The following is a 21135-nucleotide window of genomic DNA, read 5'->3' as shown; positions in this document are numbered from 1 at the left end:
AACCTGTGTGCACCAGTTGCTGGGGAACATGGGTAGGAGGGTGCTATTGCACCACTTCCTGCTTGTTGGTCCCTGGCTGATGGCTGGTTGGCCACTGTGTGAACAGAGTGCTGGGCAAGAAGGAACCTCGGTCTGATCCAGCATCAGGGCACTTCTTATGTTCTTTTGATAACTGGGGTTTTAAGAAGGTAGCAATAGCAGTACCTGAGATATATATTGCGTTGGTGTGCATATGCATCAAATTCTTAAATATGTAAATATTTATACAACAAAATGATGAAATATGCAGCAAGAATAGGAATGTGCTGTCTTAAGGACATGGTCTTCAAAGTATAAAGAAAATGCATAATTAATTTGTTTATTTCAAATTTAATGTCTTCACTAAAAAAAAAAAAAAAATCCGTGCAAAATTTAGGAGGTGCTATAATATCATATTCATCTTCTTAGCTGTATAGTAATTAGATTCCTGAAATGCAACTGCTAATTGTTACAGTTTTTCTAATCTTAATTGATGCTGCTTCTAAATAACTGCTCTGGGGCAAACAGAGGAAGAAACCAGCTAGAAAGCCTAAACAACATAATTAGCCATTATAACTTCTCATGCTCTACTTGAGAGCTTATTTTTTCTTTCGAACAGGTTTTGACAACTTAAAATATTTTCCTTCAATATGCAAAACAATGTATTTTGAGAACGGATGATTCCAAAAGATATTTGCATATATAATTCAACGTACTATCTCCTACAGTTCACCAGCTAGGCTTTCCAAGCCTAATTTAATTTTTAGGCACATTATTCGACAGGGAAAACAATAGATGACTTCCATGGTTCAAAGTATCCAATCCACATCTGACACTCAATACAACCAACAGAGAAACTTAGAATAAGTTATTAGTCATTCAGTGTTTTTGTTGAAATGAAAGAAAAATGCAACTGATTCATATCTGGAACGTTACCTTGTTTGGTCTTCCAATCATTGGGTTATTCCCACAACGTTGATTAATAATATCCCGAATCAGGTGTTTCTGCCCATTATATGTTGTCAAGATACTTATCTTCTCCGCAGGATACCCTAGCAGGCACATGTACATAAACAGCGCGACAACATATTCCGCCTCACCAAGATTCTGCGAATTTATAAAACATGTGTGAATTTGTTTTATTCATCTGATCACAAAGTATTCATATAACTCTACAGGAGCAAAACCAGAACAGCCTGTGAAAGTGAACAGCCAGACGCCGGCCTGTCCAACAATTCCCCGCCCTGATATGACTTCATAAGGCCTTTTACTGCTCCAAAAAAAGAGGACAACTGAAATACCATTGACACCTGTGCAGTCCCATTCAGTTCAACGCACTACACCAGTATAGCTGGTGTCCTCATTTTATATAGATGCACAATTCTTAGCAGTAGTTTGTTGCTTAAACTCTTCAGGAGATGATCAATCATTTTGCAAAAAACCCCAACCGCATAGGTCCTAATTCAGATATTTATCTAAAACTGCCCTAAAGCAATTACATCTCTCTTTCAAGGGCGGAGAAAGCGATTAGGTATTTTATTGGCAAAGCGGGCCTCAGAATTACATCTGTCTCTGGCAGAACGACTGCCAGAAAGGAACATTTCCTTTTCCAGCCAAGTGGCACTAACTGCAAATACTCTCCACCACCTCCAATCTAGAAAATATTTTTTTTCCTATGCACTGGTGTCTGTGTAAGGAAGAACTTCGGCTGCTTACTACTTGTGATTAAATTTAATGCCACAAAATCATAAATTGCTTGGCAAGCTATTTTCACATTTAATGTCCTGAAAAGACTGCCTCAATGTGAATCTAGAAATAAAGATGAATGACTTCTCTTACCTGATAGAAATAAGGATTAGGTTCAGATTCTCCTACGCCATGGAAATCTTCTACATTTATAAGCTGGAAGTCATATAAGAAACCAGCATTTGCGGTTCTGAATTCAGGCAAAAGTTGTACATGTGGCAAGTTACCCAGGTTCTTGTAACGCCAGTTGTAAAGATTACATAAGCTATGTGAGAAATATAATGGGAGGTAGTTATTGATGAGTTAAACTGTATTCCTCTACTATTTCAACATGTCATTTTAAATTAATTTTAAAATATGCCACCAACCTCTAGTAACTCAGATGCTTGAAAAGCAAAAACATTATTACGAAAAAAGCAGTTTGGACCACTGTGAGGTGAACCACTGAAAAACTAAGTATGCACCCTATCTGGATAGTCACCAGCCTGCAAAATCAGAGGTTGCCTGCCATCCTATAAAGGGCAGCTGAAACACGGAGGAGATCCTCTCCTCGATACTCCTGCTGCCCTGAATTTTTGTATAGATGGTCGATTTCCTCCTCTAGGCGTGGCTTTGGAAAGGGGGAGGGAAGGGGCCTGGAGACCCAATAGTAAGCTGTCCTCCCATCCCCACTCCTGGGCCCACCCCTTTTTTGCCCTGTCTGTGTTTTGTTTTCAAGCATGGAGATGTAGCCAGAGTGACAAGAACTATGCCATCTATGAGGGGCTGGGGGCAGGGTGGGTGAGGAGGCTGTTTCTGGGCTCCAAGGTTGGATCCCTGGTTCCAACCTCAGTTCCCAGAAATCAAAGAATCCTATGGCCCTCCAGACAGTGTCTAGTGGCCCTAGGATTGATCCCTAAAAGAGAGGGGAGGGGGAAATCACAAAAAAGCAGCATACAATTGAGAAAAAAACAGAGGTAACAAAATTAACCTTCCTTATCACTGGCCTGTAGGGCTTTGAAACATTTAGACCTCCAAAGATGGTAACAAGCATTTTATATTGTACTGAGAAGCAGACTGAGAGGCAATGCAGATTTCAAAGCACTGGTGTAAATGGGCAGCAACCCACTCATCTTAAGGAACTAGTTCTACGTTCTGCCTCAGCTAAATCGGTAAATTCGTCTCGCAAGCAATTACACACAGTGGACAAAGTAGACTGTTTCTGGGATTACAAAGACACAACTGACAGTTGATCTGAACAAGTCTGAACAAAGATGAAATGGAGACAACTTCCTTACCAGCTAAAACTGGTAAAAGGCACTCCTAACCACTGCCACAACTTGGAGATCCAGGCACAGCTGAGGACATAGTAGAACCCTTAAACTGACCAGGGCAGGCTGAATCCCATCAATGACATAAAACTGCTGATAGTACAGCAGTGGAATATAGTTTTCAAGAGGGTCGTGACCGTCTGTTACTCTCATTAGGATGCTGGTTCAGTGCATCCAACACTAGGATGCCACACAGGGCACATACTGAAGAAACGGGATGCAACAAATGTAGGAGGTGTCAGAGCCAGTGAGGCAATTAGGTGCACGTGAGTATGGAAAGCAGAGGGAGGGAGGGACAAGGAGACTGCATGAACCTTCAAAGACAAGGAAGATAAGAGCAAGTGCTTTGAATGGCAGGTGGCAGTGGTTAGGAGCGGAAGAATGGGACAGAAGCGAAGAGTGGAATTTGCAGGGGCAGTTCTTGACACACGGTGGAATGTGCAAAATGTGAGCAACTCGGAGTTTGAGTGGGCTAGTACAAAATTCCTTGCAATGTTCTGGGGTGCTTTAAAGATTAGAATTTCTTCGACACATGAGCTGAAAAGGCGTATTTGCCTTCTTAAATTACATCCACATCCTCAACATTATGAACTTTCTTAGTGAGCCATCCTAGGGGAGGGCATTCCAGAGACCATAGGATGGTGCAAATTTCTTTCCCGAAAGCTGTAGGCACAGCTATGGCCTCGGAGAGCATGGGTTTCCCCACCCTCACCCACCACTGCTGCCACAGAAAGCTCTGCAGCAGCAACCTCAGAAGAGAGGGGTTTTTTTTGGGGGGGGGGTGTTACTGTGGATCTGCTATAACCCTGAATGTCTCTATTCCTCTCCCCACCCGTGGAGAACTAAGCTAAAAATATTTAAAAGTTCCTCCTGCCCTGCCTGCCAGACCTTAGGAGAGACAGAGGGCTCTGATCTCGGAGCCTTCTCTCTACAGAGCAGCAATCCCTTAGATTTGATCTCTTGCTGAATGAAAAGACTCCTGTAATCTACCACAGTATGCAGCCAATGTAAAGAAGGCAAACTCCATGTTGGGCATTATAAGAAAAGGAACTGAGAATAAAACGGCCAGTATCATACTGCCTTTATACAAATCTATGGTGCGACCACACTTAGAATACTGTGTACAGTTCTGGTCACCACACCTAAAAAAAAGATATTATAGAGTTGGAAAAAGTGCAGAAAAGGGCAACTAAAATGATTAAGGGGCTGGAGCATCTCCCCTATGAGGGAAGGTTACATCAACTGGGATTGTTTAAATTGGGGAAAAAAGGAGGCTACGGGGAGACATGACAGAGGTGTACAAAATTATACATGGTTTGGAGAATGTGGATAGCGAGACGTTTTTCTCCCTCTCTCAAAATACTAGAACCCGGGGTCATCCTATGAAGCTGATTGGTGGGAGATTCAGGACAAATAAAAGGAATTACTTCTTCACACAGTACATAGTTAAATTATGGAATTCACTACTAGAAGATGTAGTGATGGCCACCAGTTTGGATGGCTTTAAAAGAGGGTTGGATAAATTCCTGAAGAAGAAGGCTATCAATGGCTGCTAGCCCTGACAGTTGTGTGCTATTTCCAGTATTCAAGGCAGTAAGCCTGTGTGCACCAGTTGCTGGGGAACATAGGTGAGAGGGTGCTGTTGCAACATGTCCTGCTTTGTTGGTCCCTGGTCGACGGCTGGTTGACCACTGTGTGAACAGAGTGCTGGACTAGATGGACCCTCGGTCCAATCCAGCATGGCATTTCTTATGTTCTTAGTCTGAAAAGCTTCTTACTGTGAATGAATGAATTTTCTACTTTTTAAAATCTTAAAAAGTATTTCAAGTGTTTCCCAATCTGACCATGGTAGCCCTATAAAACAGGAAGGGCAGATTGCAAAATATCAAGAAACGGACAATACAGAGTTTAAGACCATTTCAGGGCTAGGGAAAAACTCAATCTAGTAATCTATAGACCTATTGCATATACGGTATAAAGCAGATTTCAATATTGGTGGGATCTGTGCAGTCGTGATCCATGTTTTCTCCACCCAAGACCTTCTCTCTATTTATTTGGTACTTTTATCACATTTTTATACCGTCCAATAGCTCTCTGGGCATTTCTTTATCATTTAGAGTTATCTTTTTGCCTTACCTTGCTCTTGCTCTTCCTTGAGCATCCAAGTCAACGGTTGGCACTCCCACACGAACAAACCGTGTAAAAAGAGACTGCTCCATGTTGGAATATTTTTGAAAAGCCATGTTTTTAATGACTGGCGGTAACTGATGGTGGTCCCCAATCATAATCCATCGTTTCAGTCGGCTGAACCCATCCTGTGGATTCTATTGAATGGAAACAAGGTTCGAGGATTACAGTGATATAACTACCATTGATCAAAAAATATCCTTGTGCTGTAAATGACTGAACTGATCTATTGCTTTACTTTTTGAGTACTACATTTTAGCTACAGGAAATACATTCTGAAGTCTCAGCTAGAAAAAAGTGACATTCTCTATTATAACATTCTAAATAGTAGTCTTTTCTTCTACAGAATTTGTCTGTCTAGAAACTGGAAACGTTTTTTCTTTTCCTTTGGAAATGACTTATACATAAAGCAGATTCTTGTCAAAAAATCTTACTTTAAACTCAGGTATTTATATCAGATGTACTTCAAGATATACTATTTATTAATATTTATATAACGCCTTAGCTACGAAAAAGTCAACAAGGAAGCACATAACAATTTAAAACAATAAAACCCTGCAACAATTAAAAACAAGGTAATTAAAAACTGCTTGCCCAGGTTGTTCCAAGGAGCCGGGTCTGGTGAGCACTCGAGAGGCTGAGTGAGCTTCCCACACTTTCCAGAGGCACTGAAAAGCGCACTTTGCCTCCCCGCACCCCCCGCGCACCAATCGGGGTCATAAAGGCCCTCTAAATGCAGGGTTAAGAGGGCCCTGATTGGTGTTCAGTGGGGAAAAAGCGATTTCCCCAAGGTTGGGGAAATCGCATATTTTCCCCCTCCACTTGAAAGGCGGTCGTCACCATTAGGGTGGAGGGGGGAAATACATGATTGCCCCAGCCTTGGGTTTCTCTCCTCCCCACCCCCACTTAAAGGCCCTGTTAATAGAGCCTTTAAGGTCCCCATTGGCACAGGGTGAGAGGGGAGAGAGCAATGTAATTTCCCCAAGGCTGGGCAAATTGCGTATTTTCTCCCTCCACACTTGCATTAGAGTAGAGGGAGAAAATACGCTATTTCCCCTAGCCGTGGTGATATTGTGTATTTTCTCATTGCGTTACTAGCATCTGCAATGAAAGGGCGCAAAAAGGGCGCAGGAAAAGGGAGAAAAGGTGTGAAATCCACCCCTGCGTTTGCTGCCCTCTCAAGCCCAGGAAGAATTTTGCCCCAGCACTACTAAAAACAGTAAAAGCTACACACTTTCAAAAGGCTAAATTGAAAACAAGAAAGATTGGCCAAGTGAGTGGAAGGGCGGGAGGGGAAGCAATCATAATCTTTTGAGGGCACACGTTCCATAGTCTGGGGCCAGCGCAGGAAAAAGCCCTTTCACACTTGCCCGACAATTGGGTTTCTGTAAGTAGCGGTGCCCTCAAAAGGGCCTCTCCTGCAGATTTTAGTACTAGTATGAAACAGGCAGGCCCTTAGATAGTGAGGTCCTAAGCCATTTAGGGCTTCAAAAGCTGAAGGCCAACTCCTTGAATCGAGGCCAGAAAGCGCCTGGCAACCAGTGCAAGTCTCTCAGAACAGGTGTAACCTGGTCTCAAATACCATGCACCAGTTAGCAGCCTAGCTGCCGCATTTGTACCAACTGAAGTTTCTGAACACTCTACAGGGAGAGACCCACGTACAGCACACTGCAAAGGCGTAAATGTGATATAAACACAATATTCCTGATATAGTAGATTCATACACTTGTGTTAACTGGAATACTTCTTCCTTTTTTAAAAAAATATGTTTTTTGTTATTCACAGACGCAAGTTGAGGTGCAAATAATACAATAATTAAATTAAAATAAAGGCCATAAAGTGATGATACGTTCTCACCTGTAACAGGAGTGGTATAAAAGTTTCAATCTCCAGGATCTGGGCAGCCTCTTCCATTAAGATATTATCATACTAGGAAATTAAAAAGAAATACATTAGCCTAAGACCAGGAGCGGGTGTGCGCGTGGTGTGTTAATGTGGGAATAATTAGTTCCGGACAGCAGTGACCTGTTTACCAGCATGCATACAGCACCCAATAATTTATTAAATACAGTATTTATGCATAATGCATTTTGCTTATAATAAACTTGTAATATTGGACTTCCTGAGTAGTGCATAAAAAAGGTCTTTGGCTGATAGAACGTCTAGTCGGAGTATGGCTAAGCTCTATCCACCTCAAATTTGACAGGATGCTGATCACATCATGAAGCTTGAGGGGGCAGGGGGGTTGTAGGAGAGGCCAGGAGACAACGCCAGTCATCCACCTCCTTTAGAGGCTGAAATGGCCTAGTGAGATCCTAATGAGGCCTCACAGTGGCTGGGAGGAGCTTCCAGCCATCGTATGGCTTCAGGCGAGGTCTTGTAATGGTTCAGGTGGCTCCTGGCCTTTATGGGATGCAAGAGTGAGGTCTCATGATAGTTGGGGCTTCCCAGCCATGATGAGACATGGAAATGATGGGTGAGATGAGGCTCTCTATAAAGCCCATCCTCTCTCTTAGGCCTCAGCATGGGCAAATAGGAATATGGTCCACCCATCCCTCTGGATGTTGGCTGGTCTCCCCTTCATAGGGTCCAAGGATGTTTTTCATGCCCATAGATGGGCATGTTTTTCACTTTCCCCAGAGGGATCCCTTGCATCTTGATTGGATGCCACTGTTTTGATAGTCCAGTTACTATTTTGTGACAGGGGGGAGTAGATCCATAGGCTGAGTTTTGGAAGGTATCCCAACACTCATCCTAGCCTAGATGATTTACAGGGAACGCAGGGAATTCTTAGCATTTTATCCACTGTGGCATTACCTTGAAACCTAACTCGACTAAGTCATGGCGCTTCAAAGCAGCATGTGTACAAGTCATTGCAATGATCTTTGCTTCTTTCACAAGTAGGTATTTCGATCTGTCCAATCCACTACGCAGCAGTTCAAATGCTCTAAATTCCTACAGAAAATAAAAGATGACATCCACAATTCTGTGAAACAAGAAATACTAATGCTTACAACAAAACTGTGCAACTGTCAACCGGCCACCAGACAGAGCAGCTGCAACCCAGAGGTCTGTGGGTGCTGTGATGCACATATGAAACTCCCACATGTATGCTCCCTCATTCCTTTTAATGACAAACTGAGATGTTTGTGTGCAAAGTTCCTTGCTCCTTTAAAATCAAAAGCAGGTTTCTACAGACTATCTGTGTTCGATATTCCAATCTACCTGCCTTCTGCTTGCTTTTATAAAGAATTAATTTCAAAATTGGTGCTTATAGGAAATTCGGAAATCAAGAGAGAAATGTAGCTATCGCTAATCAATAAAGAAAGCTCCTGTAAGTAGAAGGAGCAACCAGATCAATTATGTTCTTTTTGAAAGACATTTTTTTCTCCTCACATTTTACTATAAATTACCAGTACATTCAAAAACAAAGAGCAGGTTCGCAATACCACCAGAACAGGCTTTTATGATCCCTTATGTAAAATAAGAGCATTAAGGCAATATACGCAAAGCATGCTATTACAGTACATTAACTTTTCACCCCATACAGATGTAAATGCTGCTTAACACGCTTTTTCAACACAGTTTCATACAAATAACCTCAGAAAAGTTATTTATTATTTATTTATTTATTGCATTTTTATACCGCCCAATAGCAGAAGTTAGTTCCTCTTAGCTTTGTCTACTTCGTATTTAGGGGGGAAGACACCTTTACTTTAAGAAGCGTATCGCCAATTAATTATTGATTCAACATTTGCATGTGGTCTTAAATATTTCCAAGTAATATTATGGTACCTAATTAAATGGGCTTAAGAAAGTTGTTAAGTCTTTAAAGGTGCCAAAAGTCTTCTGTTGTTCTTGTTGCAACACAACTAGCATGACTACCGCTCTGTAAATTATTTCAGAATTACACATCATCTCATATCTTCCATTTGTTTAATTATATTGATTGATTTATTTAATTTATTTATTTATTACATTTTTATACCGCCCAATAGCCGAAGCTCTCTGGGTGGTTCACAAAAATTAAAAACCATGAAGAGCATAAAAACAACCAATGACTTTAAAACACACATAAGAAATACAATATAAAAAGCACAGCCAGAATAAAACCACACAGCAAAAATTAATATAGTTTAAAATATGAGATTAAAATGTTAGATCAATGTTCTTTTCACCCAAGGACGAGATCCAAACAGCCCTTAAGCACGACTCCACCATTCCAGCTTGGGGACTCAGCAAAGTTTAAATTTACGTTAAATTAGGTGTTAAAATACTGAGAAAATAAAAAGGTCTTCAGCTGGCGACGGAAAGAAAACAATGTAGGTGCCAAGCGAAACTCTCAGGGGAGCTCGTTCCACAACCGGGGTGCCACAGCGGAGAAAGCCCTCCTCCTAGTAGCCACCTGCCTCACTTCCTTTGGCAGGGCCTCATGGAGAAGGACCCCTGTGGATGATCTTAAGGTCCGGGCAGGCACATATGGGAGGAGGTGTTCCTTCAAATAACCTGTCCCCAAACCGTTTAGGGCTTTAAATGTCAATACCAGCACTTTGAATCGGGCCCGGACCTGGACTGGCAGCCAATGAAGTTGTAGAAGGACTGGCGTGATATGATCTCGCTGGCCAGTCCCTGTTAGTAAACGGGCTGCCCTGTTTTGTACCAGCTGACCGTTTTCAAAGGCAGCCCCACGCATAACGCATTGCAGTAATCCAAACGAGAGGTTATCAGAGCATGGATAACTGTAGCTAGGCTATCTCTGTCCAGATAAGGGCGTAGTTGGTATATCAAACTAAGCTGATAAAAGATGCTCTTTGCCACTGAGTTCACCTGAGTTCATCCTTCAAATAAACCAGGGGTGGGCCACTACGGGAGATCCAGGGACCAATTTGGTCCCCCAGTTTCTACCCAGCCCAGCAGGCCGCACTCTGTAGGACACTGCACAATCCATGGGGCTCCTCAAGAGAAAACAAAAGGGTGGCAAACTTTTGCATAGTACTATGGAGCGCTAAAAGCATTTTTTTTCTTTTAAAAAAGATGGTTTGCTATTAAATCTGTAAGTGTGGCAGAGTGGGGGCACCTGCACGTGGCCTGTGGCCTGCATATTGCCCAACCCTGCAATAAAGTTTAGTTTTAGGGTCATCTCACCAAAGGTGTGTAAGATCGGTTTTAATACTTCTACATTTCCATTAATTTGTATTTCTGTTTTATAAAACTTATCTTTCAGGTGTTAAATGCCACTAACATTTTAAAGTGGTTTCTTCTAAATCTGACATACAAATTCTTTACGTCTGACATGCAGAGATACAGATGGATCTTTTGTGCAATGGGTGAAATCTAAGGGGGCATTTATACCTCCACTAATTCCCTTGTGTCACACCAATTCCTGTCCACCACTTGAAAATGGAAGATTTAGTGCTTCTGGGACTACATTTCTGGAACAGGTCAGGTCAGCAGAGCTAGCATAAGAGAGCTCTGCCAATCGAGAAACAAGCGTTTCTGCTCATGCAGGGCTTCCCTGGGGAGCATTAAATTCCTGTTGCACAAGTGATGCGTCCCGCTTGTGCAACGGAATCTGCGGGACCCACTGCTTGCACAACAAAATCAACTGGGTACAGAAGAATCAGTAAAGGTGTCAGGTCAGCAGAGCTATTGGATTCTGCCCAGTGAACCCAAGGCAGTTTCCCTGCTTACATCGAAGCAAATGCCCAGATTTTTTTTTATTGCTTGGCAAGATTCCATTTGCCAAAACCTATGAACATTCAATATGTATAGTTTATTTTATTTATTTATTTACAGTATTTATGTACCGCTCCCCATTCAGAATATCGGAGCGGTGGACAAAATAAAAGAGAATAAAAACATATCAAAAGTACATGTTAAAAGTACAAAATAAACCATGGCTGGTTGCTAAGGGAACACATGCATCATAATTGTGTCACTCACATGCATCATCAGAACTTTTTGTATCTTTCTCAAACTAAAAATGAATGCCAGGGTAAATCTGATCTATAAGCCTCACCTCGAGCTGAGTGAATATCTTCTTGATATGTCTAAAACATCCCTCGGCGATTTCCATGTCTTCAGTGTAAGATCTGCCTTTAAAAATGGGCTGAGGGGCATTTGCAAAATACTGGTGGAAAGGAAAGAAGCTGCAGATATCAGCAACATCAGGCGGTTTGCTGCCTTTAACTTTCACTTTGCTCATATACTCTTCCCAACGAGACATTACCTGGAAAAAATTAAGCAAATATAATATATTATCATATTTTGCAATCTTCTCTTTACGATGACTATCTAGAATCCAGAGGACCTGCAAGTACCGAAAACTGCAAGTGTGTCACAGCTTTCCACCCTTCACCTGCTGCAGCTGTCACTTGTGCCCCCTTCCCTCTTCTAAAGGTGAGGGGACCCACCAGGATAAAGTTCAACGGGGATGCGGCAAGTAAAGAAAAACAACGACCCCACTCTGCACACATGCATTTTCCACTTGCATATGGGGGGATCTGGACCCCAGCCTACGTGCATACAATGGACCAGGCCCACAATCTCTCTTCTGTGAGAGGAAGGACTCTGCTTGTGGAAGGTCCCTCCACTTGATTTTTAGACATCCCTCATATCTACCACCACCACCACCACCACCATTCAGCAGGCTCTCTCCTGACTCTAGGAGTGGGTTCGGACTACACAATAATCCACGGGTTAAATAAACCACGAAGGTTTATTTAACCCATTGTGTGTTATCGTGTCATCTGTCAGGCAATGTGGGTTAATTTGCTTGCCTATGGAGTCGCACGGCAAGAGTGGTTCAGATCGTGCCCACTGCTCTGCTCTTCATGGGTATTCTCTGTGTAGTGGGAATAGCACTACTGTGATTTTGGGAACAGCTGAAAATGGCAACTGTGGGTTAAATGTGCAACTATGCTTTAGTGAATGAGTGAAAGAGTGCTATTGCAGTACTTTGAACAGCTGAAAACAGATATTGCATTAGGGACTAAGGGTTAAATGCACAACTGCGCTTTAGTGAATGAGTGCTACTGCGGTACTGGGAGCAGCTTCTCCATGTTTTGGTGGGAGGCTTAAATACCACAAGGGAAGATGGGATAACAGCACAGGTAATCCAGCATAAATCCAAATCCAATCTAATGTAGGGTGTCCATATGAAAAGGAGGACAGGGCTCCTGTACCTTTAACAGTTGCATTGAAAAGGGAATTTCAGCAGGTGTCATTTGTATGCATATTGCACCTGGTGAAATTTCCTCTTCATCACAACAGTTAAAGCTACAGGAGCTATACTGCAGTTATACTGTGACCAGATTTAAAAGAGGGCAGGGCACCTGCAGCTTTAACAGTGGTGATGAAGAAGAAATTTCTCCAGGTTCTCCATATATACAAATGACCCCTGCTGAAATTCCCTTTTCAGTACAACTGTTAAAGATACAGGAGCCCTGTCCTCCTTTTCATAGGGTCACCCTAATCTAATGTCCATTTTTAGCTGCCATTGTTAACCCATTTCATAAAAGATTCGCAAACACCTTGGAAAAATCTTTTCCATAAAGAGCCATGAAGCCTTTAACTACAAATAACGAGAAAGCAAAATATGCAGCTTATTTCTTTTCAGAATGTGTCCCTCAACATTCAAGGTGGCTTTCCTGCTCCGAAATGTATAACCATGGAAGAGAACTGGAGAGGATAAGCCAGTTCAGATTCCTCGCCAACCGTCATACAAAAGCAAGAACATCGGCCTTTCTATTTATGACTCATCTCACACAGAGCTGAAACAATAGCAACAAAAAGAAGTAACGGGATAATTATAGCTCCGGTTGCCACTTGTATTTTTAAGTGAAACACAACTGGCTCTTCAGTCGAAATTCTGAGATCGTGCCAATTCCCATACTATGTCCCTTAATATGCCGCATTCACATCTGCACTTTATTATGGGAGCAATTCCTATTATCCCTGGAAGCCTAACCAGGGGGCTGTTGGATGTGGTGGGCCTCCCACTCCACCCATGGAAATCCTCCCTGGATGGCCGCAGAAAGCTCTGCTGCCGTGGCTGTCTGCCTGGTTGGAGGTGCACTGCTCATGGTGGTGCCCAAAACAGGGCCGGGGTGACTTGCTTTGACTTGAGGCAGCGGAGAATCCACGGGATTCTAGGCCTCAACATACCCCCAAATGGAGCTGGAGCCGACATCAGCACAAGAGCTGTTACCTGAAAGACCGTATTCTCCCTTACAAGCCTGCCCTTGCTTTAAGATCTTCAGGGGAAGCCCTTCTCTCAGTCCCACCACCATCACAGGCGCGCCTGGTGGGAACGTGGGAGGGGGCCTTCTCGTTGGCTGCTCCAGTGCTTTGGAACTCTCTTCCCAGGGAAGCTGGACTGGCTCCCTCCTTGATGGGCTTTCGGAGGCAGGCAAAAGCTGAACCTCCATCTGTGCTAAGGACTTTTAAAATTGTCATTTTAAATGTTTAAATGTTTTAACATTGGAACGTATTTAATATATATTTTTAACTTTTGTATATTTCTATTTATAGGTGTTAAATGTATATGTTCTAAGTTTTGTAATGCCGCCTTGAGGCCCAGTATCGGGCCAAGGCAGGACATCATCATCATCATCATCATCATTATTATTGCAAATCCCCTCGTGCTGGAGGCAATGGTGGTGGGAGGGATGGGGGACAAAATGGTCAGCCCATTCTCCCACCCTGGCTACTGGGTGGTGGTGGCAGGGCTCTGGATGCAGTGGTGGCTCCACTGTGGAAATCTCCCACCCGGGACATCAGATTGCTCTGCTAATATCTTACTTGATATAAGAAGAAATGACCAGCTGTTTCACAAGTATAGGAAACATCTCCTGGGACCCCCAAACTCTCCTGCAATCTCCCAACTTCTCGCAGAAGCTCCAGCCTCCGAGCTAAAACATAGTTGACTCTTCCATACCTGCAGATCAGATTAATGCAGTGAATAATAAGTATGTATGAAACCAGTTTTGGTGACTAACAACACCATTTATTATTATGAAAATAGCTGCATGAATTATGACAAAAGATCTGGAGAATGGTATGACTAGTGCCAAGCACTCAAGGAGAATTTAGATTTTTCCCAAGCAACCACCTTCCATACCATGTGGTAAATCTAGTTTTAGCTTTCAAAACTGCACTTCAATTAATTAATTAATTTGTTACATTTATATCCACCTTTTCTCCAAGGAGTCCAAGGTGGCATACACATAATCCTACTCCCTGCATTTTATCCTCACAACAAACCTGTGATGTAGGTTACGCTGAGAATCTGTGACTGGCCCAAAGTCACCTAGTCAGCTTTATGGCTGAGTGGGACATGAACCCGGGTCCCCGAGTCCCAGCCCAACACTCTAGCAACGACACCACACTGGTTCTCACTGAAAACATTTTTCTGAAGTGGTAGACCAGACCCACTTCCTATTTAATGTTTTAAAATACGTATTTTTATTCACTCTGAGGAAATGTCAAAAGCAGTATAGACTGGGCACAGGATTTTCAATGCAAACAAGCTGGGTACGGTCGAAGCCCATGGGGTGCCCAAAATGGCCCTTTAAGAGAAGACTCTATTTTGTGATATTGTATAGGTTTCGTTATAAAAGAGGTATTGAGATAGAAGATTGTAGCCTTCAACAGTACCGTAACAAACAAATCAAATATTACAAAAACGGGAAAGGAAAAATTTATTGATTCATTACATTTCTATCCTGCCCAATAACTGAACGTCGAACTGAAGTTACAAAGGAAGTCTTTAGCATTGCTCTTTCACCTAGTTAGGTTTAAAAAAAACAAAAATCTTTCAATTTACAAATCCTTCCAAGGTAGCTGAAGTAATATTTTAATATTCCATCAAAAGACCCTGTTTCATTTCAGTTCATGCAAAATTCACAATTCCCTCCTTAAAGCAAAGCATTCCTACAGGCATCCCGCTGCTTCCATTACCGCTAGATCTCTGGACAGGAGTTCTCAGAAAGGAAGTCGCCTTAGGGCGGAATCCAAGGGGGATACCCAACAGCCTCCGAACTCAATGTTGACAAGTATCCAATATAAGGCGGGACTCGGTGGCCTTACAGGCCCCTTCCAACTCTACTATTCTATGATTCTAGGAGCGCAGAAGCCATCTTCGCCTTCGCACCCCAGCCACTCTACATTTCTGCTAGATGGGCGATTTTGTCTTTGGAGGGGAGGCAAGTTGGCTGGGGCAGCCATAAAAAAAGGCACAGGAATGCCCCCTTTCCCCATCTGTGCGCGCCATTTTCTGGGCACGGAGAGGTAGCCGGCACGGCTCTCTCTGTGCCAGCAATGAGGAAGAGTGGGAATGGATGGAGAGTGCGGTTTCCTGCCTTCGACTTTGGAGCCAGGAAAGCAAGCTACCCTGCCCCCCCTTCTCCCCCACTGCGATGCTGTCTGAGGGGTGTAGGATTGCTCCTTGAGCTGTGCAAAGAAATCAAGATTTCACCGATCAGAAAATTACTACCATAAAAACAAAGATTAACAGGTCTTCTCTACCAGTATCTTGCTTATGTGGACGGAATGCAGGAGAGGCTTAAGCGTGTACACACACACACACGCTCACACTCACACTTTTAGTGTTTACATGGCTGAGCTTATTAGCTATTACTTCACCTGCTGAAATCTTTCTCTGTCTCCAATTCTTCTTCTCCGTGACCAAGACGCAGGAGGTGACGCTCGTCAATGTCGAGAGCCATGATTTTCTCAAACAGCTGGTTCAAGGCCTAAAGATTGACAAAAGCAACAAAAAGGGTAGAATTTAGAAATTCAGATGTTATTACAGGCAACCTTGATACAGCAAGATGTATCAGACAATGTCTGCTGAGACACTGTTCAGTTACATTAAAACTGAAAGTCTCCCGTCCCCAAACTAGTAAAGAGACAGGAAAAAAAACCCTTTCCATACTGGCTCATCAGCAAACCTCAGTACTTGTTCTGAATCTGAAGTGACACTCATAGGAATAAAGAGGCATAAGGTTTATTTACCTGATTGGAATGTGTAACAATAAGAGTCCTCTGTTCAGGGAAGTTGTGATAGAGATTAGATATTATCTGAACTGCCACGTCGGTTTTACCTGTGCCAGGTGGGCCCACTACCTGTAAAAAGACAAATAATTCATAGCGGGGAAAATAGCTGCGAAAATGTAAATTGGGCAAAAACACAGCAGCCGGAGTGAAAGTAGACCCATATGGAGGGAGATGCTTGCATGAGCGTTTGGGAAAGGGCAGGGCGTGAAGTCACATGTAGGGGCAAGAAGTCACGGGAATCCAGTGGACCTGGATACAGGACTTGAGTAAAGCTCATCTGGACACAGTCTACATACTGTGTCATGGTGGAGCTGCATCTCAAGAATGGTTCTCTTATGAAACTGAATCCCTTAAAAGGTATACTGGCAAAGAGAGCAAAAGAGGAGTAATTTACTGCAATCAAAAATGCTTTTCAGCCCTACAGGTACTACTTGATTGCTGCAGCCTTCCCCAACCTGGCTCCCACCAGGTATATTTGACTACAACTCTCATAATCCCCCAGCTAGCTACTGGGGGGTTATGAGAGAATGCCAGGTTGGGCAAGACTGGATTAATGAAAAATAATTTGGGCTTAATGTTAGAAAATAACTATATATAAAATAAAACAAAGTAAGCTATAAATAGAAATGATGTAACATCCCAGAAAAAGAAATGGGACAATCTATCGAAAACGGGGAGGGAACAGGAGGAGAGAATGGGGAGGGAACGGGATAAAAGATAAAACCTGAATGGAAAATAATTATGTTTATAACTTTGGGTTGTAAAAAAGGTTACTGTATAATGAACGTGTGTGTGTGTGTGTGTGTGTGTGTGTGTGTGTGTGTATGAAATAAAAACAAACAAACAAATAAAGAAATCATTTGGGCTCTGGTATCTGGAACAAAGAGAGAACTCCAACAATGAAAAGGTATCATTTTAGTCAGCTGACCCAGCTCTCTTTTTATTGGAAAAAGTCCAATTCCCACCCCCCACCATTAAGTTCCTAGTGGAAAGTATGAAATTATTTGATATTCAAGACCACACCAGGCATTTGGTAACATTATTACATGCACTTCAGAGATGAGCTAATATTTTTTTAAAAAGTCATGCAGTAATATGCCTTATTACCATAGTCAAACCAGGCTGCATTCCTGCACGTATAGCTTCAATCTGGGTATGTGTAAACTGAATTGTATTGCTGAAAATTGAATAAAAGTACATTGTTAATCTAGAACACGATACAGTAAAGTTACATGAATTTCTTCAAGATGGTTTTCATGAACACTTTCCTCAGTTTTGTACATCCTTTCAGTCAAGGGGGCTTGAACTTGCTTATACTAAATTTGCTTTCTACAGGATCGGTATGAGGAAGGAATTCACAAAAAGCAAGAGAAATCAATCCCTGCCTTATGGGCTGAGATGACACTACAGTACTCCAAGTCATTATACGACCCTTCAGAAATTATTAAGTTACGGTTCATCATTTGTAATTAGGATACCACAAAGCCATTGACCAAACCAGCTAATTTGATCAACGTCAGAAGTCATATTTTATCACCAAGCTTGAAAAGATTGGGTATTTACTGCCAAATGGAATTTTAGCATGCATGAATAAATTCATAACAAAATTACCCCAAGAATATTTACAGGTTTAAAATCCTAATTTATCCCTATAATTTTTTTTTCCTATCTAAATCTTTGATATTTTGGGTCAATAGGTTTTCATAACTTACTACTTAATGATTATCACTCACTAACACTTAAAAATATTTTAGCTACTTTGAATATTTTAACTAAGCAATGTTTCTCCATACATTTAAAGATAACAATCCCAGAACATGTAACCATGACATTGTTTTTACGTTGTTTTACTGACAGACATATCATAATGGACATGCCCTCAGTATCATGATTTGTTTGACTCAACAACCTACAGCCACATATAGGTCCAGTTCGTACAGCGCAACAATCTATGGTTTCTTAAACTGTGGGTTGTTGTGGATTCTTTCTTTAAACCCTGGGTAGGCATGACATGTGAACCAGGACATATTCTTTTGAAGAGAGCTACAGTGATGGTACCGTTTGGGTTGATTGTATGGGTAAGGTCCTCTGTTGAGGATGACATGCGGCTCTACAATCAACGTTTTGGAGTCTTGAGCTTTTTCTTCATCAGTGTCTTTCCGTTTCTTTCCCGCTTCACTTCCGACTGGAAATGTTATCCTATTGGAAGAAAAAAATGTTCTTCAGCTTCAAATATTTCCAACAAACTATTTTCAGTCACTGACTAGCACCCTGTACCCACAAACCTTATGACCTTTATAGCATAATGGTAGAAGACAGCATGATAGAAGAAAGATACAACTGGAGATGACTGAAGACCATGTGAATAGAGTATGATGTATTTATTTTCTAAAGGGTCGATTCTAAGGAGAGTCTGGAATCAGGAGACAGTTCTATACAGAGGACAGCAGTTGCTGGAGGCAAGGGTAACGTAAGACATTAAGATATCAATAAAACAAATTTCTGAAGCACAGAGAAGTAGGGGAAAAATGGAGCAGAGATTATACACTGTAATTTTAAAAATTTAAAGAAGGAAATGTCTGCTAAACAGCATCCTAACAGCCATGGGAGAAGAGACAAAGTACTACTGAAGTCATGTCCTCCCAACATCAATGTGGCACAAAAGCTACTCCCTTGAATCTCCCTGAATGAAAAGTTGGCCCCGTTCAGAAGACATCTTAAACCACGGCTTTAACCATGGTGGTTAAGCCAGAAAGCCGGGATGGGTTCAGAAGACACCGGTGACTAAGGCAAAAAGCTTTATTCACTGTGGTTAAAGCCATGGTTTAAGGTGTCTTCTGAACACGGTCCAGCTTTCTGGCTTAGCCACCATGGTAAAAACTGTGGTTTAAGGTGTTTTCTGAACAGGGCCGCTGTCAAGCAGAGGTGGGGAGCCTCTTTCAGCCCCAGGGCTGAATTCCATTTTGGAAAAGCTCCTGGAAGCCACATTCCAGAGCAAAGCTAAAGGCAAAAAGGGTGAAGCCAAATGTAATAACAACAGCAACAACAACAAAGAACCCAGCACACTATAGCTTAAAGCTCTTCCTGACATTACTAAGCCTTAGAAGAGGCCTATCAACCTTCTAGAATGGGGGGAAACTGCATAAAAACTGGGAAATCACCAAGAAATCAGAGCTCATGGGAAAGGAGATGGGGTCATGCAAAGAGGACATGGCCATCTGGCTGGATTGGGGCCCCAAGATGGCTGGGAGTTTGGCCCGTGGGCCTGACGTTTCCCAACACTGCTGCAAGGTTTCAGTATTCGTATACTGCTTTCATTAATCCAGTCAAAAAGAAGATGACACCTAATCAATGAGCAATGTGAAAGAACCCGTCTGAGGATCACACAGCTCCCTCTGCCAGAAGCGCAACATAAGCACATTATATGCAAGCACAACCTGTCACACAGTCTAACATTAGCATAGTTTTCGATGACAGACAACCCCACACAAGGAAGAAAGACGGCAGGAGGACCTGACAACCAACTAGGGAGTTCTATAATGGAACGAAGATGAGCCGTTTGGGAGATTTTTTGGTTTAATCACCTGAATGGAGGAATCTGCAGTGCAGGGTCCTCAACCGTTACTTTAATGCTGTATTCAGGAAAACTGGCTTGTAAGTGTTCAATGGAGAGGAAGGTATCATTAAAGTCCAGGGAGGCAATCTGATTTGGCATTTTTGAGTAGTGAGCGCTGCTTGGGTCCCCGTAACCAAGGATTATGTCATGCAACCAATCAGGAACCACACAGTCGGTGTTCATCAAATTCCTTATAGTCTCCAGAACAGCCTGCAATAAAACAAAAGATGAATAAGTGATGGATTTACTGCCATGCTTTAAACACACTCAGAAGTAAATTCATTCCCGCATTCCTGTGTGTTTCAGAGCAAACACGTTCTCTTCCATTGACAGGTGTTGGTTTGGCCAGACTGAATCAGTTACTATCTTTTCTGCTGACATCAGCCCACAAAGAGCTTGCTCAGCAAAGACAGCAGTATTTATCGACAGTCTCCAACTACCAAACCAATCCGAAAGCAAGAGCAAATTCAGTTCAGTTGACAAAAATGTGATGTTCTTTATGACGTCTGCAGAGGAACACTACCCAGAAAAGGGATTTTGCAACATACATGCATTAATCAACAAACATGGTACTTGTAGGCAATACTGCAGAGTGGATACTTTGTAACAGAGGGACAAACTAGAATCATAGAATCATAGAATAGCAGAGTTGGAAGGGGCCTACAAGGCCATCGAGTCCAACCCCCTGCTCAATGCAGGAATCCACCCTAAAGCATCCCTGACAGATGGTTGGTTGTCCAGCTGCCTCTTGAAGGCCTCTAGTGTGGGAGAGCCCACAACCTCCCTAGGTAACTGATTCCATTGTCGTACTGCTCTAACAGTCAGGAAGTTTTTCCTGATGTCCAGCTGGAATCTGGCTTCCTTTAACTTGAGCCGGTTATTCTGTGTCCTGCACTCTGGGAGGATCGAGAAGAGATCCTGGCCCTCCTCTGTGTGACAACCTTTTAAGTATTTGAAGAGTGCTATCATGTCTTCCCTCAATCTTCTCTTCTCCAGGCTAAACATGCCCAGTTCTTTCAGTCTCTCTTCATAGGGCTTTGTTTCTAGACTCTGATCATCCTCGTTGCCCTCTTCTGAACACGCTCCAGCTTGTCTGCATCCTTCTTGAATTGTGGAGCCCAGAACCGGACAGCAATACTCTAGATGAGGCCTAACCAGGGCCGAATAGAGAGGAACCAGTACCTCACGTGATTTGGAAGC

The 21135-nt window shown here is 42.4% G+C and overlaps 1 protein-coding gene across 1 annotated transcript in view; it reads right to left on the bottom strand.

The window, feature by feature from the left end:
* The window catches only part of AQR (aquarius intron-binding spliceosomal factor), an 80550-nt gene that overhangs the window by 13839 nt on the left and 45576 nt on the right, over positions 1-21135 (bottom strand). Inside the window, exons 20-31 of the mRNA XM_063117758.1 lie at positions 19904-20145; positions 18378-18518; positions 17427-17496; positions 16278-16388; positions 15906-16015; positions 14064-14199; positions 11281-11490; positions 8079-8216; positions 7119-7190; positions 5211-5398; positions 1858-2029; positions 955-1125 (exon numbers count right to left, since the gene is read on the bottom strand). Of these exons, the coding sequence (XP_062973828.1) occupies positions 955-1125; positions 1858-2029; positions 5211-5398; positions 7119-7190; positions 8079-8216; positions 11281-11490; positions 14064-14199; positions 15906-16015; positions 16278-16388; positions 17427-17496; positions 18378-18518; positions 19904-20145 (1761 nt within the window). The remainder of the gene's footprint in view (positions 1-954; positions 1126-1857; positions 2030-5210; positions 5399-7118; positions 7191-8078; positions 8217-11280; positions 11491-14063; positions 14200-15905; positions 16016-16277; positions 16389-17426; positions 17497-18377; positions 18519-19903; positions 20146-21135) is intronic.

The sequence above is a fragment of the Elgaria multicarinata genome, chromosome 2 (genome assembly GCF_023053635.1).
Source record: "Elgaria multicarinata webbii isolate HBS135686 ecotype San Diego chromosome 2, rElgMul1.1.pri, whole genome shotgun sequence".
In the NCBI taxonomy this organism is placed as follows: domain Eukaryota; kingdom Metazoa; phylum Chordata; class Lepidosauria; order Squamata; family Anguidae; genus Elgaria; species Elgaria multicarinata.
The sequence above is the reverse complement of the archived record's forward strand: the minus strand, read 5'-3'. Positions and strand labels throughout refer to the sequence as shown.